At 41.4% G+C, this 27,364-nt stretch overlaps 1 protein-coding gene across 2 annotated transcripts in view; it reads left to right on the top strand.

The window, feature by feature from the left end:
• TRANK1 (tetratricopeptide repeat and ankyrin repeat containing 1) overlaps nucleotides 1–27,364 on the top strand; it is a 281,007-nt gene that overhangs the window by 117,273 nt on the left and 136,370 nt on the right. For both annotated transcript variants that reach the window (XM_075826966.1, XM_075826965.1), the window contains 4 exons: nucleotides 7,970–8,129; nucleotides 13,850–13,965; nucleotides 23,667–23,750; nucleotides 26,840–26,978. In XM_075826966.1, coding sequence (XP_075683081.1) covers nucleotides 7,970–8,129; nucleotides 13,850–13,965; nucleotides 23,667–23,750; nucleotides 26,840–26,978 — 499 coding nt within the window. The remainder of the gene's footprint in view (nucleotides 1–7,969; nucleotides 8,130–13,849; nucleotides 13,966–23,666; nucleotides 23,751–26,839; nucleotides 26,979–27,364) is intronic.

Genomic DNA, 27,364 nt, shown 5'->3' with positions numbered 1-27,364 from the left:
AGACAGCGGACAGACAATCACTGGTGTTTTGTATTAGAGCAGGGGTGATGTCACTGGAAGAGGTATATAATTGGGTGTCATCAGCGTAGAGATGGTACTGGAAGCCAAATCTGCTGATGGTCTGTCCAATAGGAGCTGTGTAGAGAGAAAAGAGAAGCGGACCTAGGACTGATCCCTGAGGAACCCCGACAGCAAGGGGAAGAGGAGAAGTGGAACCAGCAAATGACACACTGAACGAGCGGTCAGAGTGATAGGAGGAAAACCAAGAGAGAGCAGCGTCCTTGAGGCCAATAGAGTGGAGCATGTTAAGTAGGAGTTTGTGGTCTACAGTGTCAAAGGCTGCAGAGAGATCCAGAAGAATCAGTAGAGAGTATTTGCCGTTAGATTTAGCCGCCAAGAGATCATTTGAGACTTTAGTAAGGGCAGTTTGTGTGGAGTGTAGAGTGCGGAAACCAGATTGTAAGGGGTCTAGAATGGAGTTAGCAGAGAGATAGCGGATAAGGCGAGATTAGTACTACAAACTACTGAAATTGGAACGGGAAACAATGCCCTCTCAAAATCACTGCTCAGGAAACTACTCTTTGGAAGTACAAAAGCAACAGAAATTTAAGGGACAAACACATCCCTTACTTCATGGTCTACCCTGCGAAACTCAGTCTGATGCATAATGGGTCTACAGTATTACTTCACCTTGATGGAATCACATGGAATTTAGTTCCTTTGTCATTAATATATCGTATATCTTTTTATTGTGATGTATACTGAATATCTCTGATATATTGTTATACTATGACGGCAATGTCTTCCGGTTTCTAATGTCTGAGCATTTGCTTTCTTTGCTCTATGTAACCATTCTGTATTTTGGGGAGGGGAGCTAGCCCCCTCACTTCACCATTTAAAGGGATCCTGTCATCAACATCTTACCTGTCAAACTCGCCTGACCCCTCAATGGCCGCAGCAGTCCAGAGTTCGTTCCTGTTCTCTTCTTTCCTGAAGTCCTCCTCTGTCAGTAGACATTTAAACTTTTCCCGCCTTTTATGGTAATTAGTTTTCCCTCTGGGACTCAGCTTCTTAACCCCGCCCACCGCCGGCACCTGTCCGGCCCTGACTGGCTAAGGAGCTGTCAATCAAAAAGAAGGTGGTGGAGTCCACTCTGAGACGCTGGAGGAATGAAAATCTGACTCTTTTCAGATGAAGATTTGACTCTTTTCTGCTCATTTGCATACGGCATGGGACCACTGAAAAACGGAATACTAAAGCTACAGAGCTTACTTAGAACATATTTAAAGCTTAAATGACAATTTTTCACCCACTTTCGTATTGCTGGCTTTATAGCTAAAATGCTGGTGACCGGTTCCCTTTAACTGTATTTCTTATGTTCAGGGCATGAGCAGAGTTGGGCTGCGGGGGATTTGTTTGTCTCAGCTCTTCAATTGTGTGTGATATTTCCTATGCAATCCTTGTAATTATGTGGATCGGTGGATTAACCTCTAGGGCCACTGGACTATCTTTTTTTTTTTTTTTGCTGTATTTATGCTGGGGGGTTACACTTTCGTTGCTCCTGTATTTCTATGTACTTCCTTACTACTCATGGAGACGTTGCAACATGTTAAGATCATCTCCTGGAATGTTAGGGGCCTTAATGATAAATTAAAAAAGTCAATAGTCTATAACTACTTGTGTTCCTATAGCCCGCGTATAGTATTTATTTTCAAGAAACGCATACAGTATGTAGGGTCCCATAACTCGAGCCATTAAACGACCATGGGTGGGTCATAGTTATCACTCTGTCTTTTTCAGTTACTCCTCTTGGGTCTCCCTACTGATCTACAAATCACTTAAATTTGCGGTTACCTCTGTGGATGTTGATCCTAGAGGTAGATTTATTATGATGTCAGATTCATTTTACCCCTCTAATTCTGGTAAATGTTTATAATCCCCCTCCGGCATCTACTCAGTTGTTGGGTGATGATGTGTTACTAGTGGCAGGCCTCGGTCCTGCACTGCTCCTAATACTTGGGGTCTTTAAACTTCTCCTTAATTCTACTTTAGATCAGTTGGGGGATGTTGCTGATAATCCTACTCCTTTATCACAATGGCCTGCGACTTATCATATTCAAGAGATTTGGCGTACTCTCCATCCCTTTTCTATTACTTACCCTTGCCACTCTCCTGCCTATAAATCATTCTCTCGAATTGACCTGGCAATTGATAATGCAGCCTCCCTGATGTATGCAGTAGATACCCAGTGTTTGCCTCGTGGAATTTTCAGACCATTCCCCACTAATAATTACCCTGGATTTTCCTGAGGTGCCGAAGAGGAGTATTTGGAGATTGAGCTACCTCTTGCTATCTTGTAACTATGTTATGGCCTATTTGGAGGCTGAACTGCCTGGCTTCTGGGACTCTAATGTGGGTACTGCAGGTTGCGGGAAGATTTAAGACGCCTTTAAGGCTTTTACCAGAGGGGTTGTCATTCTGGCCATCTCCTCACATAGATGTGGGCTTACCTAAAGTCGTATACATGCTGAGACTGCCTTGGTGGCCTCCAAAGCCGAATATTTGAGCTCTAGAGATCCTTTTGGCCTTTTCTGACTTCTCGGAGGAGCAACGTGAGTACAACCTATTGGTCACAGAGTTTGCGATGCAGGAGAACTTCTCATTGACCCTCTTTCTGTTAATCAGATATTTGCTAACTTTTATAAAAAGTTATACTCCTCTAAGGTGACATATACCTCATCTGAACTTGAAGCGTCCTAACTTTTACTATCCTAGATAGTGAAGATGTTAGCTTTCTGGAGGCTGACCTTGAAGTGGAGGAGATTGTTAAAGCCATTGGCTCCTTTCCTAATAGGAAGATAGATTACCCATTGAGTGGTATAAGGGTCATGTGGAGCTACTTGCTCCTTGCGTACAATACCTATTTCATGCCATGTTTGTGGAGGAGGTCCTCCCCCCACCATCCATGAAAGAGGGACTCATAGTTCTTATTCTCAAGAACCGCAAAGACACGACAGAGTGTGAATCCTACCGATCTCAATTCTCTTCTCAAATTAAAATTCTGACTAAAGTCTTGGCAATGCGCTTGTAGAAGGTAATTTCCCATATCATTCACCCAGACCAGTCCGTTTTATGTCAGGTAAGGCTACTAATAACTTGCGTAGATTTACTAATTTGACTTCTACCCACATTTAACTGTCTCGCGAGTCATTGCCTCGCTAGACTTAGAAAAGGCTTTTGACTCGGTGGAATGGCCATATCTTTGGTCTGTTCTATGTAGATTTGTTTTTGAACCAAAATTTATTCAGTGGATACAACTTCTGTGCTCTCAGCCTATTGCTAGTGTCTGAACTAATTGTCATATCTGTCCTCCCTTTGCTTTGGGCAGAGGGACTAGACAGGACTGTCCTCTCTCCCCTTCCCTTTTCAGCTTGGGTACTGGTTTAAGCATCTGCCATACGTCACTTCCTGATATAAGAGGCTTCATGATAGATGACAGGAAGGAACGTGTGTCTATGTTAGGGATGCACAATGCATCGAAACTTCGATACTGTTTCGATACCGTGCACTCCCAAACGGTTCGATACCGTTATTTCATGTAGTTCGATACTAAGCTGATATTTCGCACAGCTTAGCATTGTAACACATGAATGTATGAGAGCGGGGCTACGGCTGTGAAATACAGCCATTGCCCTGCTCCTGAGTCTTGACAAGTGCGCGTCGTCAGGATGATGCGGCCGCACTTTGAAAAACACCCACATGTACTGTCTTCAGTGACGGCGCTCATTAGTGCAGCGCCAGCCGCATCACCTCATGCTGACCGCGCGCGCGCACTTAATGTTAGGAGTGGGGCAATGGCTGTATTACACAGCCGCAGCCCCGCTCTATAATAGCAGAGATGAGAAAGACCTCTCATCTCCGCCGCTATTCCCCTGAATGCTGCGATAAAAGCGGACTGTAGAATTCAGGGGAAAATGAGAAGGGGGATGCCTCTTGGATCGCATCACAGGAATCCCAGTGATGCGATTGAGGGACATACCATATATGGGCAGACAGCCCAAGGTCCATTGAAGGACCCCAGGGATGTCTGACCATATTTCCTGTTGTTATGGCATACTTGGGTATGTCCTAACAACTGCCTGTGTACTATCAGTACACAGGCTAATGTACTGGCATATAGATATATGCCAGTACATTAAAGTTTAAAAATAAAGTAAAAACAAAGTAATATTAAATTTTAAAAAATACACACCTTTTTTACAATAAACATTTAAATAAGTCTCAATACATAAAATATACAGATATTCAGTATTGGCGCGGCCATAATAACTTTCACAACAATTTTTTTGCGTCATTTATGATGTGTACGCTGTGATAAAATAAAAACTCCTTTCTTTAACTTATTGTGAGGCACGAGGTGTGATGAATTTAACCTCCATGTGACCGCACGTTAATAGTAATTAACCCCATCATGTACCTTACACATTAACCCATTATGACTGAGAAACATGATGGGGTTAATTACTATTATTGTGAGGCAGATTCAAAATTCATCACACCTCGTGCCTCACATCAGAAAATGGAAGAACTTTTTAATTTTTTATTTCTGTTGGCAAAGTTTCGTTTTGGTATCGAAATTGCAATACTACACAAAGTATCGGTATCGAAGTCCAAATTCGGGTATCGTGACATCCCTAGTCTATTTATTCTGATGACACACTCCTATTTCCTAACGACCCTGGCCCTTCCCTACCAGCAGTGTTGGCTTTGTTTAACTCCTTTGCCTCCTTCTGCGGCCTGATTTTAGCATTTCAGTACTCCCCTCTCCTTTACAATGGGCGGAAAAATCACTTATCTATGTGTGGTGATCAGCAATGATGTTCATAGCTTTATCCATAAAAATATAATGCCCCTGTCCCAGGGACTCAAGGTAGACTTTGATAAGTGAACTCATCTTCCTCTCACAGTAACAGGACGTATTAATCTTTTTAGAAGGAAATCTCTCCCCAGATTCTTGTACCTATTTCGTAACCACCATTTGTGGTTGCCTCTCCTTTTACTCCTCTGTAAACAGAGATATTGGGCGAGAGAACCTCTCTTCTTGCATGGAGTACCCTGCCTTTGCCAATTGACAAAGGATGCTTGGCCCTACCGAATATTTACCTTTACTTCCTAGCTAGTCAGCTGGTGTACGAGGAGCATCCCAAAAGTAAAGAGAATGTTTTTTTTTTTCTTATGCTTCCCACGAGGAGTTCATTACCCAAGAACTGTTAGATCGTGTGACCACTGAGCCAGACTTTTTGCGTAGAGTGTTTACTAGAGACAAAACATGAGTTTTTGAGTAAGATCCTGAAACAAATGGGCAGAGTTCAGAATGGCACACTCCCAAGTCACCTCGGCCGAAAAGAGCCCGGATGAGAAAATCGAGCGTTAAATCAATTCTCAACGGGTTGTTTTTTGGGGACTGTCAAGGAGTTGTTCACAAAGAATTTGTACCACCAGGATAGTGAATCAGACTTTTTACCTACAGGTCCTGGAGCGTTTGAGGAGAAGGGTTTTGTGAGTGCGCCCTGACATTGCAAAAACATGGATACTCCACCATGACAATGCGCCGAGTCACACATCATTGGCTGTGAGGGAGTTTTTGGCACAAAAAAACATCCTTACCCTTCCTCACTCACCCTATAGCCCTGTCTTGGCACTGTGTGACACTTTTTTTTATTCCCCAAAATCAATCACCTGAAAGGACACCATTTTAGTACTGTTGAAAACGTCCAGTCATCTGCAACAAGGGCTCTGAACAAACTCTCACATGAAGACTTCCAGCACTGCTATGAAGAATGGCAGTGTCGCTGGAATTGTTGTGTTCAGTCCCAGAGGACTTACTTTGAAGGTGCTTGAGCCTAAATGTATGTATTCTGAGTATAAGGATTTTTTTTAGAAATCATTCTCATTACTTTTGGGACGTACTTCGTATGTGTGGTAGTGGTTTATTCATAGGCATGCAAACTCTTGTACAGACCTCGAGGCCTTGTTGCTGGGCTTTTACAAGGCTTTAGTGAATTCCTTATGTTGCCCCCACCCCCTCCTCCAGTTTACTAACTCTCAACTCCAATGACTACTACTTTGAAGGTTTGGCAGAGGTCCTTATTGCTAATCCGCAATAACGTGGTAGGGTGGTGATCTGTGACGATGCTGTGGTATAATTAACTTCTGACACATGTACAAAGGATACCTGATCCTGAATAGGCTAGGCGGCTGGGAGTTTTGACTTTGGCTGATCTAGTTGTGAATGACCGGATAGCCACTTTTGCACAAATTGGTTCTAAGCACCAAGTTCCTCCCCACATGCGCTTTAGATACTTTCAACTACTATTGAGAATCACAAGGAATTATTGGACTCTTTAACCCCTTCCCGACATTTGACGTATCCATACGCCAAAGTCGGGCAGGCGCAGTATGGAGCGGGCTCACGAAGTGAACCCGCTCCATACGATGCGGGTGTCGGCTGCTTGTTACAGCCGACACTTCAGAGTAACAAGTGGCATCGCGCTTAATGAAGGCCCCCAGGTCCGCCATCTTTGTACACCTTTAATAAACCTTTACTGTTTCTGTGGTAGTTACAGCAGAGTAAGCGTAATCTCGCGAGATTACGCTGTAGATGACCGGTTACAACGAGATTACGCTTGCTCTGCTGTAACTACCACAGAAACAGTAACGAAGTACAGAGATTGTGAATAGATATCCCGTGGAATGTCTATTCACTGTCTAAACACTTCAGTATTGTTAATGTGTTAGTATAAGACAGCACATAGTGATCTAAAAGGATCCCTATGCGCTGACTAAATGAACGGAGGGGAGTGCATGACGCTGATTGGTCAGCGTCATACACTCCTCTGTACAACGCCCACTTGGTTTAAAGTAAAAACACGCCCACTTGGGCATTAAGCAACTCATTAGCATAAATCTAAAATCGCTAATAAAGTGGTGAAAACAAATCGTTTTTTGAAATAAAAAGTATTACTGTCACCTACATTATAGCGCCAATCTCCTTATGTAGGAGACAGGGCACTTATAATGTGGTGACAGAGCCTCTTTAATTGCCGATGTGTCTGTGAATCCAGTGGTGTTTGTTTCTTAATTCTGCCTCCCTCCGTTGCTGAGATATTGCCCCCCCCTTTATTAAACAATATGTAAATGAACCGCTCGCTAGCCAAGTGGGCTAGGCCGCCATAGATTCTCAATGAGCGGAGCTAGCAGAGAGCCTCGGACGCTTACCTATCAGCATGTGGCTGTTTAATCCAGGCACAACTAGGCCAGTCTTATCGCGTGAAACTCATATAATGATTATAACAGACGTGGTGAGGCTTTTACTCAACTGTCTGAGAATAACCACGTCCGTTATAATCATTCTATCATTTCAAAAACTGAGGCTGACATTTTTTTATTCAAAGTTTTGTCTTTGTTTAGTATTATCCCAATAGGCATTTTGTTAAGTAACTTGTATGTAGACTTCTTTCTTTAAGTGATCTAAGCCTAATTAGAATTACTGAGAGTAGAGGTGTGTATTCACCGATTGGAATGAAATGTAGTTTTTTGTTTCGTTTATTCCAAATTCTCAGTGAAGTATTTGTAAGGCTGTTACTATATCTGAGTATTTTAAAATCTTATATGGTGTGAGCCACAAATAATTAATGATATCTTTATATAAGGTATCTTGTTCTAGATCAAACCAGAGCTTATAATTAGATTGTTTGCCTAATAATAAAGTAATTGAAGCAGCTAAACTAAAAATAGATTATATTGTGCTTCAAAATGGCTTACTATTTTTAAGGGGGTTTCCAGTTGTATAAATTAAAGTTTATTTATTGAAAATAGGAAGTTTTGCCATTTTCTAATCTACTTGATCAATTCCTCATTAAATGGAAACCTTAAACCTGTTAGAGAACTTTTATTTTCTGCATTACAGGCCTATTACCGTGCTGGCGAGTCGGCTCTGAAGCTACATGATTTGTCTTTCGCTTTGATATTATTTGGAGCAGGCCTTCAATGTCTTCGTCAGCCATCAGATAGCAAAGATGTAGTTGAATTTCTACATGGGATCTTCAAGGGTTTTGAAAGTATTGAAGGTAATTAATGTTTTGCATTTAAAAATTCCAGTAGAATACCATTTTATCTGCTAGCTCAGAACTTCCAGTTATTTAGAAACATAGAAGAGATCTAAAATGGATTAAACTTACATAAGAAGCCCTGGCCCAGATTGTTTTTTTTTCTGCATGAGGTTTGCCATATTCAAGAAAATTTTCTCTTTAATGAAGGTTAATCTCACAGGTGTCTTTATTCCCACGGATAAATCTTTCCCTAATATATGGAACTTCTCTAATTAGCTGCAATATAAATCTTCAGACCAGGTAGATGTGCAGATTTAGCAAATTTTAACTTGACACTGCAGTTAAGTTAAAGTTTCTTGCCACTGTGTATTTAATGTGTTCATTTCCAATTTAAAGATAGTGTGAAGGAATAATTTCAAATTTCCATGTTTTGTATTTTGTCAGTATACACTGCACAGTGTGATATTCATTTTTAGTCTTTTAGTTTGCCTTGTAATAGTCTGCAGATTACTTAAGGTATTTCTTCTTGGCAGTAGAATAGTTTATAGAAGTAACAGTTTGGGATGGAGCTCAAGGTCAGAGGGAGGAATTCTCCCTTTGCTGATTTACAATATGAGTTATGCTCTTTGTTCTGTGACTTATAAATATACAGGGTGGGCCATTTATATGGATACACCTAAATAAAATGGGAATGGTTGGTGATGTTAACTTCCTGTTTGTGGCACATTAGTATATGGGAGGGGGGAAACTTTTCAAGCTGGGTGTTGACCATGTCGGCCATTTTGTATCCAACTTTATTTTTTTCAATGGGAAGAGGTTCATGTGACACATCAAACTTATCGAGAATTTCACAAGAAAAACAATTGTGTGCTTGGTTTTAACGTTACTTTATTCTTTCATGAGTTATTTACAAGTTTCTGACCACTTATAAAATGTGTTCAAAGTGCTGCCCATTGTGTTGGATTGTCAATGCAACCCTCTTCTCCCACTCTTCACACACTGATAGCAACACCGCAGAAGAAATGCTAGCACAGGCTTCCAGTATCCGTAGTTTCAGTTACTGCACATCTCGTATCTTCACAGCATAGACAATTGCCTTCAGATGACCCCAAAGATAAAAGTCTAAGGGGGTCAGATCGGGAGACCTAGGGGGCCATCAACTGGCCCACGACGACCAATCCACTTTCCAGGAAACTGTTCATCTAGGAATGCTCGGACCTGACACCCATAATGACATAAATAACTCATGAAAGAATAAAGTAACGTTAAAACCAAGCACACCATTGTTTTTCTTGTGAAATTCTCGATAAGTTTGATGTGTCATATGACCCTCTTCCCATTGAAAAAACTAAAGTTGGATACAAAATGGCCGACTTCAAAATGGCCGCCATGGTCAACACCCAGCTTGAAAAGTTTCCCCCCTCCCATATACTAATGTGCCACAAACAGGAAGTTAGTATCACCAACCATTCCCATTTTATTTAGGTGTATCCATATAAATGGCCCACCCTGTACACTGTATATGATAATAAATTGGAGTCTTTCTTTTTGAGAACATGGTCTCAGAGTGATTTGACTCACCGAGCTCGTATATATACCTACTTCTAATTTGGAACCTACAGAAAACAAGGCGTAGTGGTAACGTTGCGACCACAATGGCTACATCTTTAAAATTAGAAGGCAGAACAATATCTGAAAATACCCTTTTACTGTTATATTTTCTACAAGCCATTCTGATGCAAGTTTCTTGTACCTTTCAATTGTATAACCTATACTTGACAGCATTTGTTTAGACAAAGAGACACTATAGACTGACTTATCTATACCTAATCCGCTGTCTGAAATCCTCCTGCTTCATGTGTCACTACAGTGGCACAACCTTGCCGATATTTCTAAATTGGTTATACCATTCTAAACATCATAGTCCATGTTTTGATGGATGAAAAAGGAAGTTTCATCTTTCCAGTGATTGTAATGTAAAAAAAACTTTGCAAAATGGTCCAGGGCAGGATTTACATATTGGAACAGTAGACAAGTGCCAGTAGACATCGGTGTCCCTGGGAAAGGGCGTCTGATAGAGGTTTTCATAAGTAATGTGTATTCATATCTTAATTATTCACTATCAGTGCAGTCGAAGTTAAAGGACAACACAAATGAGGGAGGGCAGGGGAAAGTCTGTATATGGTTCTAGATCAGGGGTCTCAAGCACGCGGCCCGCGGGCCGCATGCGGCCCCTGGGGCTGTCATCTGCGGCCCGCGGGACACAGAGCCGCTAGTATCGTCTCTACTCCGAGACTCTGGAATTCCCTGACATCGCTGTCTACATATGAACAGCGATGTCTGGGGCTTCCCCAGAGCCGGAGTCACGAGCAGAGCGCTGGTGTCGGCTCTGCTCCGGGACTCTGTGGAATTCCCTGACATCGCTGTCCACATATGAACAGCGATGTCTGGGGCTTCCGCAGAGCCGGAGTCCCGAGCAGAGCGCTGGTGTCGGCTCTGCTCCGGGACTCTGTGGAATTCCCTGACATCGCTGCCCATATATGGACAGTGTGTCAGGGTCTTGCCCAGAGCGGAGCAGAGCGCTGGTGTCGGCTCTGCTCCTGGACTCTGTGGAATTCCCTGACATCGCTGTCCACATATGAACAGCGCTGTCTGGGGCTTCCCCAGAGCCGGAGTCCCGAGCAGAGCGCTGGTGTCGGCTCTGCTCCGGGACTCTGTGGAATTCCCTGACATCGCTGTCCATATATGGACAGTGTGTCAGGGTCTTGCCCAGAGCGGAGCAGAGCGCTGGTGTCGGCTCTGCTCCGGGACTCTGTGGAATTCCCTGACATCGCTGTCCACATATGAACAGCGATGTCTGGGGCTTCCCCAGAGCCGGAGTCCCGAGCAGAGCGCTGGTGTCGGCTCTGCTCCGGGACTCTGTGGAATTCCCTGACATCGCTGTCCACATATTAACAGCGATGTCTGGGGCTTCCCCAGAGCCGGAGTCCCGAGCAGAGCGCTGGTGTCGGCTCTGCTCCGGGACTCTGTGGAATTCCCTGACATCGCTGCCCATATATGGACAGTGTGTCAGGGTCTTGCCCAGAGCAGAGCGCTGGTGTCGGCTCTGCTCCGGGACTCTGTGGAATTCCCTGACATCGCTGCCCATATATGGACAGTGTGTCAGGGTCTTCCCCAGAGCAGAGTCCCGGGCAGAGCGCTGTTATCGGCTCTGCTCCGGGACTCTGGGGAAGCCTCTGACATCGCTGTCCATACATCGACAATGATGTCAGGGGCTTCCCCAGAGCAGGAGTCCCAGTGATGTCAGGAGCACAGCTGGAGTCCCAGGAAGAGCCTACTAGCGCTCTGCCTGGGACTCCAGCTCTGGGCAAGCCCCTGACATCACTGGGGCAGCCTCTACAGATGGCACTGGGGCAGCCTCTACAGATGGCACTGGGGCAGCCTCTACAGAGGGCACTGGGGCAGCCTCTACAGAGGGCACTGGGGCAGCCTCTACAGAGGGCACTGGGGCAGCCTCTACAGAGGGCACTGGGGCAGCCTCTACAGAGGGCACTGGGGCAGCCTCTACAGAGGGCACTGGGGCAGCCTCTACAGAGGGCACTGGGGCAGCCTCTACAGAGGGCACTGGGGCAGCCTCTACAGAGGGCACTGGGGCAGCCTCTACAGAGGGCACTGGGGCAGCCTCTACAGAGGGCACTGCGGCAGCATCCACAGAGGGCACTGCGGCACTATCTAAAAAGGGGCTGCCCAATCTTGACATGTGTGCTAACTGAGCCGGACTGCATTTAGCGACACTTAAACTGGAAAGCTGGATTGTTGAAATAAGCACGTGGAGAAATATCTCAAATTTTAAACCTAGCGCTATTATTATAGTAATGTAGTATTATTATTCTAGTAATATAGTGTTATAGTAGTTAAAATAACTAATTGATTAACAATAATTTTGTATTGTATCAAATTTGAAAGTAATGCGGCCCGTCAACTTCCCATTTTTTCTATATGCCGCCCACTTACCCGGCCGAGTTTGAGACCCCTGTTCTAGATGATACTTTCCTAATTTTATCAGGAGCACAACACAATTTTATTCTACACTGGTATCTCAATTTTAGACATAAAATACGTATAAAAATAAGAACAGCAGCTGTAGAAGCCTACGACACGTGGCTTTCAAATTTACACTCCGGGGAACTGTTTTGCAAACGATTTTCCACTACTTTTCTATGCTAAAAAGTTGCGTGGCCTACACCAGGTACAACATGGCATAGTTCAGCAGCAACATTATAGAGCATTCTTCAATAAATGTTCAACATCTTAAGGATTATGACCATAGCATTATGGTAAATATGTACATATAGCAACATGCGTTCCAACTGCATTGGAGAGTAGAAGCAATTCAGGACATCATAAAAATCAGCCTGCATTTTGAACCATATTACCAGTAAATGTAGGCTCATAAGTGAGTATATTATAGACTAAGGCCTCATTCACACGACTGTGCTCGTAATTACGAGCACGGCAGGCCACGTTTTTCCGAGCCGTGCTCCCATTATAAAGTATAGTAGCACGGCCCGTAAAATAAAAAAATAGAACATGTTCTATCTTTTTAACGACACGGGCACCTTCCCGTGAGAAAACGGGAAGGTACCCGTGGCCAACAGAAGTCTATGGGCCCGTTATTTCGGGTCGTAATTACGACCCGTAATAACGGGTGTTTTTACGGTCGTGTGCATGAGGCCTAAGGAATCTACGCCTACTTTTTGCAATAGCATACAAGGAATTTAAAGGGAACCGGTCACCAGTATTTCACCTATTCAACTCTACTCACCCCTCACTGGCTGCTGCTGTCAAAAGTTCATTGCCGATATCCCCTCTCCTAAAAACTTCCTCCGACCGTAAATAACCGTCTGCAAACATTCTGCGCAGTTTACGGTAATAATCCAGTGTCCCTTTGTGCGCACAACAGAAGAGGACATCAATTCACAAGCGCAGAATTTCATAGGTGCCTGGGGGAGATGTGAGGAGACTTCAATCAAAGGTAAGGAGGCGGGGTTAACTCGGAAAGGCTTGAGGAATGAAGATGTGACTCTTTTCGAACGAAGATATGACTCTTTTATGCTCATTAGCATAGGGCATAGGAACACTAAAAAATGGAATACTAAAGGTACAGAGCCTACTTAGAAGATAAATATAGGTTACATAGAAATGATTTTTCACCCACTATCACCAGGTATTGCTGGTTTAATAGGTGAAATGCTGGTGACAGGTTCCCTTTAAGGTCATACATGACTTAAAGGGAATGTGTTGCCTACTTCATGCTGTCCTCTCTGAGAGCAGCATGCAATAGTGACAGGCACGCTGATTTATTAGTTGCAGTGCGCTTTCATGCAGTGAGCCTGAAGTCTGAAAAATTCATGAAATGCGGGTTCCCACCTGCCAATATTACTTTGCATAATAAAAAACAGCAGCAGCAGATGAACAGGGGGAGCATCCATTTCACCAGACACCTCATTCACACATAAATAACACACTGTTCAAATCACCATGCCTGTCACTACTGCATACTGTTCATAGAGGGCAGCATGAAGAAGGTGTTTCCTTTTAAGGTTTAGCTTACCTGATGGACGGAGTCTTCGGCCCCAAACATTCTGTGCTAATAGGCTCCTTATTAATTGTGCTCAGATCTTTGGTTAACAGCAGAAATAATACCTGCAAAATATTTTGTTTATTTTTATGAGCAGGAGGTGGAAGAAGCATCGACTTCAGAAGACTATTTGTGGAAGTCTTGAGAGCGGGATACACAAAGGATGTCTGGCAGCCACTAATAGCGAAACTCCTAAAAGAACGCATGTACAAGGTAATAATTTTCCTGTTTGTGACCTTGAACCATAAAAAATTGGCAATCTTGTACTCTTAAGTGTTGTTTTTTTTTGTTTTGTTTTATTCCATAAAGATTTTATTGAGAAACAATCTATGCAAGAGGAAATATATTACACACTATAGAAATGTTTTTTTTACACTAAACTTTTCCTCTGTGGCTGGGGTTGTCTAGTTACACCCAGCAGTAGCCTCCCACTAACGGCATCCCGGCGATCATGTGACCATTTACATGATTACTGGAACCAATAGAAGCAGCGAAAACAGATCATCCACAACCATTCCAAAATAACAAAGCGAATGGAAAGTATTAACAAATCAAAGTAGGAATATTCCCACAATCTCGGTGTGCTTAACAAGTTAGTGACCGCCAATACGCCTTTTCACGGCGGCCACTAATGGGCTTTATTCTGATGCATACTCCTTTTCACGGCGCTGCATTGGAATAAATAAACAGAGCAGGGAGCCATCTCCCTGATCTCTGTTACCAGAGGTAGCTGAGGGCTGGGGGCATCCCTGCTCTAACGGGTGAGATCGATATAAGCATCGATCTCACTCGTTTAACCCCTCAGATGCGGTGCTCAATAGCGAGCGCCGCATCTGAGTGGTTTTTGAGAGAGGGTGGGAGCTCCCTCTCCCACCGACACCCGGTGATAAGAACGCCGAGTGTCTGTGTCTTCGATGGCAGCCGGGGGCCTAATAAAAGCCCCCAGGTCTGCCTGTAGGGAATGCCTGCTAGGTCATGCCAGAGGCATGGCCTTGCAGATGCCTGTCCATTTTAAACGGACAGGCCGTAATACACTGCAATACAAAAGTATTGCAAGGTATTATAAAAGCGATCGGAGGATCGCATAGTGAAGTCCCCTAGTTGAACTAGTAAAAAAGTTTAATAAAGTTAATTAAAAAAAAAAAATGTGGAAAAAAAATGAAAAACACACTTTTTCCCCTTACAAAATGCTTTACTATTAAAAAAAACAAAATAAAGCAAAAAAGTTACACCTATTTGGTATCGCCGCGTCCGTAACGACTCCGACTATAAATGAATTACATTATTTAACACTGTAAAAAAATAAAATAAACAATGGAAAAATTGCAGTTTTCTGTGAATCCTGCTTTAAAAAAAAATGTGATAAAAAGTCGCATCTACTCCAAAATGGTACCAATAAAAACGTAAAAGTCGTCCCGCAAAAAAAAATCCCTCATACAACTGCATCGGCGGGAACAATAAAAAAAGTTATGACTCTTCAAAAATGGAGACACAAAAACAAATAATTTTGAAAAAAAAGTGTTTTTACTGTGTAAAAGTAGTAAAACATACAAAATCTATGCAAATTTGGTAATGTTGCAATCGTAACAACCCGCTGAATAAAGTTATTGTGTTAGTTATACCACACTGTAAACGGCGTAGATTTAGGACGCAAAAGAGTGGTGAAATTTCTGGGGTTTTTTCTATTCCCTTCCAAAAAAAAGTTACTAAAAGTTAATCAATACCCCAAAATGGTGCTAATAAAAAATACAACTTGTCCCACAAAAAACAAGACCTTATACAGCTATGTCGATGCAAAAATAAAAAAGTTATAGCTCTTGGAAAGCGACGATGAAAAAATGTAAAAAATACCTTGGTCATTAAGATTTAAAATAGGCTGGTCATTAAGGGGTTAATATGCCCCATGATAGATTCTTGTATTAAATGGAGCTGCAAACCAGTAGAAGGCAGCAAGTGTATTCAAATTGACTGCTCAGTACTAGGTTATTCATATGTGGTGGTCCTAGTCTTTGTCATGTATAGTAAACTATATCAAATATAGTTAGGGTACACCTTAAAGGGAGTCTGTCACCAGAAATTAGCCTATCAAAGCAGCAGTACGGTAATATTGTGTAGCCTCGCCTGAAGATAACGCTGTTTTCGTTTTTTCAGATGAGTGGCTCCATTACAGCGATAATCACTTTATTCCTTACATGCAATTGAGCTAGAATACTGGGCCAGGCGTGATCCTGGCTTCTACACTGCTTGGCCCTGTCAATCAAAGAAGGGAGGGACGGACTAGGGATAAGAAGGTAAAGCTCTTTGGAGCAGCGGTGACGCCATCGTTGCTTCAAAAAGCTAATTTGCTTTTGAGGAATAAAGTTATTATCGCTGCAACGGAGCCACAAATCTGAAAAATGAAAACAGCATTATATTCAGGTGAGGCTACGATATATTACTTTGCTGCTGCTTTGGTAGGCCAATTCTAGTGTCAGACTCCCTTTAAAGAGGACCTGTCTCCTTCCCAAAAAAACTGCACTTAGATTGCAGGCGCATCACAGATTCTGATGCTTTTTGATTTTCTACTTCTAACCCCCATCGTTCCTGAGATATTGGGGCGATTCGTTCTGGTGTCCGATATGTAAATGAAACCTTTGATTGTCAAGTGGGTGGTTACCACTTCTCAAGTGACAGGTGTTACCCACTCACTTGACAGTCAAAGGCCTTATTTGCAAATCGGGCACCAAAACTAACGTGACCAATATCTCGGCCACGGTGTGGGCTAGAAGAAAAAATAAAAAGCGGCAGAATCTGAGGTGCCTGCAATCTGACATGTCTAGTTCAGTTTTTTGGGCAGGTGATAGGTTTCTCTTTAAGGTATATTAAATTAAGCTGTCTGAGGAGATTGAATCCACAGGGTCCATATAGCGTGCAATTTATCTGGTAATGCTATTATGCCTTTTAAATGTAAACCCTAGCCTCATAAAAGTCAACCCCTTTACGAATGCCCTATATTCACCAGCGTCTGTTTAAAAAGGCAATAGAATTTGCGTTTTAAAAAAGCGGCTTATGTTCGTAATTTTCATTCAAAGCTTAAAGCAATTTTTTAAACTATTGACTGTCAGTGGTTTGATAAGTTGTGACATGTAAATGCAGCTTTAAAAGTGAAGGTACACGTATACACCATCTAGAGCTGGAAATGTAACAATCTACAACCACAGTATCTCTTGTGACTGCTGCATATCTTAAAATGGTAGAGGTAGTAACTTAAAGGGATTGTATTATCAGAAAATTACATATGATTTAAATCAGGCTTTTATGACAAACATATTTTTTTTGTGTGCTCTTTTCTGTCACTGTTAGCAGTGCTGTGTACACTGAGATAAAGCCAACCGAGGTTGTGGATTTAAGGGGTTGCCCACTACCGGACAACTGATGACCTATCCACCGGATAGGTCATCAGTATATCATAGGTGCTGCTCTGACACATGGACCCCGCACCAACCGGCTGCCTACGACCCGGAGGCAGATGGCTCCGGTCATGGAATAGCATCCGTGCTGTAGTACTGCAGCTCTGCTTCTATTCAAGTGAATAGAAGCAGAGCTGCAGTTCGGCAGCATGGCCACTATGCAACGTACGGAGCCAACTGCTTATGGCTCTGTACACTGCATACTGTGCAATGACATCCGATGCCCGCAGGCAGCCGGAGCAGCTGATCGGTTCAGGGGTCTGGGTGTCAGACTCGCATCAATGATGTACTGATGACCTATCCGGTGGATAGGTCATCAGTTGTCCGGTAGTGGACAACCCCTTTAATTACAGTTGAAAGATATGTTGTACTGTTGGTGTTCTAAATAAAAAAGGATAGCAACACTATAGAAACAGATCTGTTTGCAGCTCTCCTGACACTCTATGGTCTCTGGATGAGCGGCTTGCCATCATTTTCTGTAGACTGTAATAATCTATGACATTTCTCTGTCAATAACTTTAATTTGAGCTGTTATAAAGCACTTACTGTATACCCTGCTGTACGGTCAATACAGACAATACAGGAAGGGTGTGTCTCCAATATGGCCACCTTTAGAAAAGTTTTAAAACATAAAAATGAAATACATTATGTAAAAAAAAGTGCCTCAGTAACCAAATCTATTATTTAATCTGCGTTGGAGGCCCGTTACAGATCCGGCCGAGATTACTGGAACAAAATTTATTCCTATAGGTAACAAGTATAAACGACTAAAATTAAACCCCACATGGCTTACACCTTCTGTAAAAAGGGCAATACATGACAAAAAAAGGGCATTTGAAAAATACAAATCTGAGGGTACAGCTGTAGCCTTTTTAAATTATAAAGAGCGTAATAAAATCTGTAAAAATTTAATAAAATTAGCAAAAATACAAAATGAAAGGTAGATGGCCAAGGATAGTAAAACAAATCCCAAAAAATTCTTCAAGTATATAAATGCAAAAAAGCCAAGGTCTGAACATGTAGGACCCCTAGATAGTGGTAATGGGGAGTTGATCACAGGGGATCAAGAGAAGGCAGAATTACTAAATGGGTTCTTTAGCTCTGTATATACAACAGAAGAAAGCGCAGCTGATGTAGCCTCTGCCAGTGCTGTTAATATATCAGTTGATATACTGAATTGGATGAATGTAGATATGGTGCAAGCTAAATTAAATAAAATGTGTGCAAGGCCCCGGGACCAGATGGGTTACACCCTAGAGTTCGTAAAGAGCTTAGTTCAGTTATTTCTGTCCCCCTCTTCATAATATTCAGAGATTCTCTAGTGACTAGTATAGTGCCAAGGGACTGGCGCAGGGCAAATGTGGTGCCTATTTTCAAAAAGGGTTCTAGGTCTTCCCCAGGTAATTATAGACCAGTAAGCTTAACATCCATCGTGGGGAAAATGTTTGAGGGGCTATTGAGGGACTATATACAGGATTATGTGACAATAAATAGTATTATAAGTGACAGCCTGCACGGTTTTACTAAGGACAGAAGTTGTCAAACCAACCTGATTTGTTTTTATGAAGAGGTGAGCAGAAGCCTAGACAGAGGGGCCGCTGTGGATATAGTGTTTTTGGACTTTGCAAAGGCATTTGACACTGTCCCCCATATATGTCTAATGGGTAAATTAAGGACTATAGGTTTCGATCGTATAGTTTGTAATTGGATTGAGAATTGGCTCAAGGACCGTATCCAGAGAGTTGTGATCAATGATTCCTACTCTGAATGGTCCCTGGTAATAAGTGGTGTACCCCAGGGTTCAGTGCTGGGACCATTATTATTCAACTTTTTTATTAATGATATAGATTATGGGATTATTAGCACTTTCTATTTTTGCAGATGACACCAAGCTATTTAATATAGTTCAGTCTATGGAAGATGTTCATGAATTGTAGGCAGATTTAAACAAACTAAGTGTTTGGGCATCTAGTTGTCAAATGAAGTTTAATGTTGATAAATGTAAAGTTATGCATCTGGGTACCAACAACCTGCAGGCATCATATGTCCTAGGGGGAGCTACACTGGCGCATTCAGTTGTTGAGAAGGATCTGGGTGTACTTGTAAATCATAAACTAAATAACAGCATGCAGTGTCAATCAGATGCTTCAAAGGCCAGCAGGATATTGTCGTGTATTAAAAGAGGCATCGACTCATGGGACAGGGATGTAATATTGCCACTTTACAAAGCATTAGTGAGGCCTCATCTAGAATATGCAGTTCAGTTCTGGGCTCCAGTTCATAGAAAGGATTCCCTGGAGTTAGAAAAAATACAAAGAAGAGCAACGAAGCTAATAAGGGGCATGGAGAATCTAAGTTATGAGGAAAGATTAAAATAATTAAACCTATTTAGCCTAGAAAAAAGACGACTAAGGGGGGACGTAGGGATGCACGATGCATCGATACTGTTTCGATACCGTGCATCCCCAAACTGTTCGATACTGTTATTTTATGTATTTCGATACTAAGCTGTGCGGAGTATAGTAATACATTAATGTATAAGAGCGGGGCTGCGGCTGTGTAATACAGCCATTGCCCCGCTCCTGAGTCCTGACAAGTGTGTGCGCGGTCATCATGATGTGATGCGGCCAGCGCTGCACTAATGATTGCCGGCAATGATGACAGAACATGGCGGGCACACTGGAAAACACCCCTGTGTTCTGTCCTCAGTGCTTGCGCCGCCGCTCATTAGTGCAGCGTCGGCCACATCACCTCATGCTGACCGCGCATGCACTTAATGTCAGGAGCGGGGCAATGGCTGTATTACACAGCCGCAGCCCCGCTCTATAACGACGGAGATCATTGAAATCTCTCATCTCCGCCACTATTCTCCAGAATGCTGCGATCAAAGCTTACCTCAGCATTCAAGAGGAAAGTGAGAAGGGGGGATGCCCCTTGGATCGTGTCACAGGAATCCCTGTGACGAGATCGAGGGACATACCATATATAACCAGACAGCCCAGGGTCCATTAAAGGACCCCACGGCTGTCTTACCATATTTCCTGTTGTTAGGGCATACTGAGGTATGTCCTAACAGCCTATGTACTACCAGTACACAGGCTAATGTACTGGAATATAGATATATGCCAGTACATTAAAGTTTAAAAATAAAGTAAACACAAAGTAATATTAAATTAAAAAAAATACACCTGCACCTTTTTTACAATAAACATTAAAATAAGTCTCAATACATAAAACACACACATATTCGGTATTGGCGCAGCCGTAATAACCTGCACAGCAATTTTTTTGCATCATTTATTATGTGTGCGCTGTAAAAAATTTAAATGAAAACGGCTTTCTTTCACTTATTGTGAGGCACGAGGTGTGATGATGAATTTAACCTCCATGTGCCTCACATTTATAGTAATTAACCCCATCATGTACCTTACACATTAACCCATTATGACTGAGAAACATGATGGGGTTAATTACTATTAATGTGAGGCACATTCAAAATTCATCATCACACCTCGCGCCTCACATCACAAAATGGAAGAACTTTTTTTTTATTTTTTTATTACTGTTGGCAAAGTATCGTTTGGTATCGAAATCGCAATACTAAACGAAGTATCGGTATCGAAGTCCAAATTCTGGTATTGTGACATCCCTAGGTGGATGTGATTAATTTATATAAATATATTAATGCCACATACCAAAAATATGGTGAAATCCTGTTCCATGTATAACCCCCCCAAAAAACAAGGGGGCACTCCCTCCGTCTGGAGAAAAAAAGGTTCAACCTGCAGAGGCGACAAGGCTTCTTTACTGTGAGAACTGTGAATCTATGGAATAGCCTACCGCAGGAGCTGGTCACAGCAGGGACAGTAGATGGTTTTAAGGGAGGCTTATATAATTTCCTAGAACAAAAAAATATTAGCTCCTATGTGTAGAAATGTTTCCCTTCCCTTTTCCCATCCCTTGGTTGAACTTGATGGACATGTGTCTTTTTTCAACCGTACGAACTATGTAACTATGTAATAGCACAGCATGCTATTCTTTCCTGTAACAAAACAGACACCCTGATGAAAAGCCGACGGAACCGTCTCTTCCAGTTTTCCTGTGTTCTGCTCCTCTGATGGAGCTGAATAACAGAAACCCATGACGCAGGTGTGAACCCAGCCTTATATACTCTGCTATCTCATATACTGGAATGTGCCTTGCTGTGACATCTCCAGGTTGATAATAGTACTTGTTTGGTTTGGGAGCTATTTATTGTTAAATGCAGAGTATGGCTAAAGGGGACTTTAAACTGGGCAATTATTGGGCAAACGAACGTTCATAGAACGCTCATTGCTGATAATTGCTCTGTATAAACGGGGCAGCGATCAGCAGATGCACGCGCAAACGCTCGTTCATCTACTGATCGTATAATTTTAAAAAAGTAAAAAATTATCGTAGGCAGCACATCTCCCTGTGTAAACAGGGGAGACGCACTGCCAACATAATGATAATGGACGTATGTGGACAAGCGATCGGAGTAACGAGCGCTCATCCCCATACATAGCTCCATGTGACAGGAGCAAACGAGCGCCAATCAACGAGCTGTCTCGTTGATCAAAGCTCGCTGCAATTTTGTCCAGTGTAATAGGGCCTCAACACAGTTATTTTGCTGTTGTGGAATGTGCAGAGTTTGGGAGATGCTGGTAAATAAGCTGTTGGGTTTAACTATTTGCAAACATACCAGCCAGCCATAATCTGTCTTTAGGAGACGTAATTTTTTTTCTGACACACATAGCCATTTTAAGTGATTTTGGCAGGTTTTTTTTTCAATGTTTTACTCTGTATTTAACTGCACTCTGTTTTTACTGTTGTAATTGGCCTAAGGAAGAGACGCCGGACCAGCGTTCAAACACGTAGCCACAATAACTATTACTAAATTACCACCTTTTATCACAATTTCTGGATGTTAGTAGCACCACTTTGGAAGCCCCATTTTTTTATTTTTCCTTCCCTGGAAGTCGTATGCACTCTCAATATATGGACAGACTGATGCTCTGCTCGGGGACTCCGGCGGTAGGAAACTCCAGATGTCACTGTCCATATAGGGACAGTGACGTCGGGAGCATTGCTGGAGTCCCAGGCAGAGCGCTTGCTGTTGCTTTGCTCGGGAACTCCAGCGATAGGCAATGTGCCAGCCCCTTGCAGCCATGTGCTTGATAACACGCCGACACGAACAGCACAGGAAGCAAGCCCTCAGTCACGTGGGCCCTTATCGGCACGTCATCAATATTAGGAAAATTACAGGACTTCCAGTACCACTTCACCGGGTTTAGTAGAGAATTAAAAATTACATTAATAAAAGTACATTAGTAAGTGACTTCTTTTCACAGAAAATTAGAAATCCAAAGCAATTTTTGGTCCCCCGAGTAACCCCTTCTCTCCGCAGCCATTTTTAATCGTCGGCATAACTTTTTATATTTTTCCGTCTATATAGTCGTATGGGGGCTTGTTTTTTGCGGGGCGAGTAGCTTTTCTCTGCACCATTTATTTTACCATGATGTACTGGGAAACTGGAACTTTGAGGTCAAATAAGAAAAAAACTAATAGTGCAATTTTCATTTTTACGGTGTTCCGTGTGGTTAAACACGACATGTTAGCTTTATTCTGTGGTTCAAAACAGTTATGGCAATACCAAATTTATATAGTTTTTTTTTTAATATATATTTTACCACTTTTAAAAGGAAAAAAAGAATTCTTAAAATTTGTAGGTCGCCATATTCTGAAAGCCATAACTTTTTTTATTTTTCAGTCGATTGAGCAGTGTGGGAGCTTGATTTTTTTTCCATGGCATGCTGTAGTTTCTATTGGTACCAATTTTGTGATACGTAAGACTTTTGAATCACTTTTTGGTAGTTTTACGTAGTAAAGGTATACCAAACTTTAGCTTCATTACATATTATCGTAATGACTAAAGATTCCTATGTATGTGCCTTCCTGTAATTACTTATAGAGATCAACAGATCATCATACACCTCAAGGATTGAAATACAGCACTGAAGGCAAGAAAAAAAGCAGACAACTGATGGACTGGTGTTGACGTAGACGTATATTATAGCAGTGCATACAGCGTTGTTTCTATGCTCTTGTAGAGGGTGGTGCATGGAAATATTATAATTTTACTGTAATTATTAAAACACATTTAAAACAAACAAACCTGATCTTTTTCAGCATACGTAGATTTAATGATAATATAAGTAGAATTAAATACCTAAGACATTCCCTTTAATGGAGAGATTTGTTGAAATTTTTTTTACCTGAAGGGATGGCACAAATACTGTACCATTGCAGGGAATTGGCATATCACATTATGGTCAGCTGTTACCTGTGAGTTTTAACAACTGTAGTTACACTAAGAGCATAAAATCTGAATGTATATTGCTAAAGGAAATGTAACTTTTTTTTTCCTTTTCTTCTTTTTCCTAGTCCTGCATGTTTTTAATGGCATCCCAAGCCAACCTGCCGCAAGATATGAATGACTTGAAAGTGTCACTTAGGGACATCTTTGAGGTAAAGTATGCATAATCCTTGCATTAATATATGTAGAAAGTAGAGTGGAGATCTCCAAGGCTACCTATTATTGCAATAGGTTTTGTGGTTTTACAATATATAAATGTTTAATCACTATATAAATTACATTTCTACAACTTTCAAATATACTTTGGGATGGATTTACAAAGCAAAATGCCTCAGAGTTCGTATTCAAATTGCTTGCGTTCATTGTGTGCGTCAAATTGACTTGCTATATTTACACTATACAGTTTTGAAAAGTGTTTAGAAAAAAGGAATGTGTAAGGGCAGTTGAAAATGTGCCTTATTTATTAATAGGGTACTCTATTCTTTTGACGCAAAATGTTGTTGAAACGTACGCCTGCCATGAGGTTGTATGAGATGTATAGTTTATTTATACATCTCGCACATGTATCAAACAATCTGCCTGTCATTGATTTTAATGGGAAATTCACGTGTAAGTTAAAATCTCGCAGACATGTCACTTAGTGCATGGAAAACTTGCAGATTTGCACACGGAGATTAGCACCAAATCGGGCTAAACCTTGTGGTAAAAAAAATAATAATCTGTGTAAAAATAAATGTGTTTAAATGCATGGATTTCTAAAGGGGAATTTACTTGAAATCTGCGTTTAATTTTTATGTAAAAATTATGACTCAGGAGAACATTCTCTAAGACAGTAGGAGTGGCCCAATTTTGGCCTTGAGAGACAGAATTTAGAAAAAAAATTTGTTCCTCCTTGCATGCCAGCGGTCAAAACTTCAACTCAGTACTTCAAGGACCATTTCTTGGTACATGTACAGTACATTCGCGTTTATTTTATAGCAATTTTTATTTTGGCAAGAGTGGAAAGAAAATCGTTCCGTGGCAGTTGATTTTAATTTTTTTTTTTTACAGCATACACGGATTATCATAAATGATACTATCAATTGATTGTGCATTGTTACGGCCGTGGCATTACCAAATATGTGCATATTATTTTATGCTTTGGAACTTATTATTATAAAGTTTAATTATTTTAATAAATGTGCGATTGTATTTTTTTTTAACAGATTTTTTTTACATTTGTTTTTTTTATAAAGATATATATATATATATATATATATATAATCTCTATATATCAGTACATTAAAGCTAAAAAGTAAAACGAATTAAAAAACAGAATGTTAAATAAAAAAAAACTATAACATATATATATATTTTTTTAAATAAGCCTTATTAATACACATACTTGGTATCGTCACGACCCGAATAATCTGCACAACAGATTTTTAGCATCATTTATGTTATTTGCTTTAAAAACACAAAAAAACCTGCTTATTTTTGCCAAAGTAAAAATTTATATCAATTAAACGATAATGTACCAAAAAATGTCAGCTTCATAAAGTACAACTTTTCCAAGTCTCATACAGCTACGTCGAGCAAAAAATTAAAACATGATCACAGGATGCAGAGGAAAAAAATAGTCTTCAAGGCCAAAATTGGCCCGGTCCCTAAGGGGTTAACCCCAATGTTGCCATTATATGAGGGAAATGATGGGGGTCACTTAATGTGAGGCACATGGTGTTATGAATTTTGAACCTCCATGTGCCTTACATTAAGGCTAGATTCAGGCGAGCGTTGAGCATCTCAGACGTGAAAAACGGGCGTTTTTCATATCAAGGGTGCATCCATGCTCTGCGCTGTGGGATGCGATATCACGCATCCCCCATAGACTACAGTCTATGGAGGGATGCGTGAAAAAAATAGGACATGTCCTCTTTTCTCACAGACCCTTCACACGATCCATTGAAACAATGGCCGTGTGAACGGCCACATTGAATTATATAGGTCCGTGTAACGGCCGTTGTTTCAACGACTGTCACACGGACGTTTAACATGTTCATGTAAATAAGGCCTAATAGTAATTAACCCCATCATGTTCCTCACACATTAACCCAATGTTGCCCATTATGACTGAGGTATATGATGGGGTTAATTACTATTAATATGAGGCACATGGAGGTTCAAAATTGATAACACCGTGTACATAAGAAAATGGAAGAACTTTTTGTTTTTGCGTTTTTTATTTTTTATAAATTCTTTTATTTTCATTTTTCAAACACCGAGAAGATAGTGCCGACATAAACAGCACAGACATTGGCTCACAGGCCAGTAAGTACGATAACAATAAGTGCAATGCAAGAGATACAATACACAGCTCTGACCGACATCTGCATCAATCCGGAAGAAACAGCAAATTTTATACATCCCGAACCAGCAGCCATGCATAAAACCAAAGAAGGACAGACTAGAAACATAGAAGAACAGTTTTTGCGGTTTTTAATTTTAGCGAAGTATCGTTTTGGTATCTAGAATAGTCATTCTACACGAAGTATCATTGTCATAGTCCAAATTGTTTTATCGTGAAAATCGATATGCCAGTACATTAGCATGTGCACTCGCACACAGGCAGTTGTTAGGGAATACCTCAGTAACAGCAGGAATTATGCTTAGACTGCCCTGGGGTCCTTCAATGAGCTCTGGGTGGTACGCCCATACAAGGTATGGGACTCGATCGCGTCACAGGGATTCCCCATGATGCGATTAAATGGGATCTCCCGCCCATGCTCTCCCTTATAATGCCGTGATCAGCGTTGATCACAGCATTCAATTGGTTAACGGGGGAGTGGTTTGTTTTATTTCCGCCTTTAGAACAGTACTGAGGCTGTGTATTAAACCGTTGCCCCGGTCCTGATGGCACAGGCACACTTGCTTTCCCTGCATGATCAGCAAGGCAAGTATTCCTCACCATTATCAAGAAATGAGTTTGCGATTAGTGAATGCGGACACTCTTGTTTACATTCACAAGCTGCAAACCGGTTCATAGCTAGGCCTTCTTTCAGCTGAGAAATGTCTAGTGAATGCACAGTATCACCGCTATTTCTCAATAAAGAAAATAAAATAAAAAGCAATCGGTGAGCTTGTTCAGTCATCAATTAACCACTTGCTTTCGAGTATTTTACTTATTTTTTGGTGGAAAGATAGGAGAGAATCTAGTTATCACTTATGTTTCCTCAAACGCTGTACGCTGCATTTTTTTTTTTAGATTTCGGTGGGTTCAGCTGTATACATGGATATGAATCTTGTCAATGAGCTTGTCGTTTGGCTTGTAACCATGGGTGCTGATGTGGAAACCATTGGAGAACATTCCCTTCATGCTGTGATACAGCTCTGCATGAAATCAGGTTAATATAACTTCTGAAACATAAGTTATTGCAGTTTACAGTGTCATGAGTGTTAGAATCTTTACTTTAGTATGTGGGTTTGTGTTTTAATTTTATTGCAATATGTTGTTATTTTGTTTTTTTCATGATTTAAAGGTTATGTACACCTTTTGAAAGGAATTTTTTTTTGTAAAAAGGCCAATCAGTGTGTTTGGGGCAGCTTTATAATTCGTTTTTATTAAAAATTTATTTTTACTTTTTGAGACATTGACATTTTGCATACAGAGCAGCACTATCTTAAGATGCATTGTGTACCTGTCAGGTCTGAGGGACTGACTGTCCCAATGTGTCAGCTGGTCCTGCGTGTCTCTGACGTGCAGGATCTACCTGTTATCCATCACATCTAA

This window comes from Rhinoderma darwinii, chromosome 5, assembly GCF_050947455.1.
Source record: "Rhinoderma darwinii isolate aRhiDar2 chromosome 5, aRhiDar2.hap1, whole genome shotgun sequence".
Classification (NCBI taxonomy): domain Eukaryota; kingdom Metazoa; phylum Chordata; class Amphibia; order Anura; family Rhinodermatidae; genus Rhinoderma; species Rhinoderma darwinii.
The sequence above is the reverse complement of the archived record's forward strand: the minus strand, read 5'-3'. Positions and strand labels throughout refer to the sequence as shown.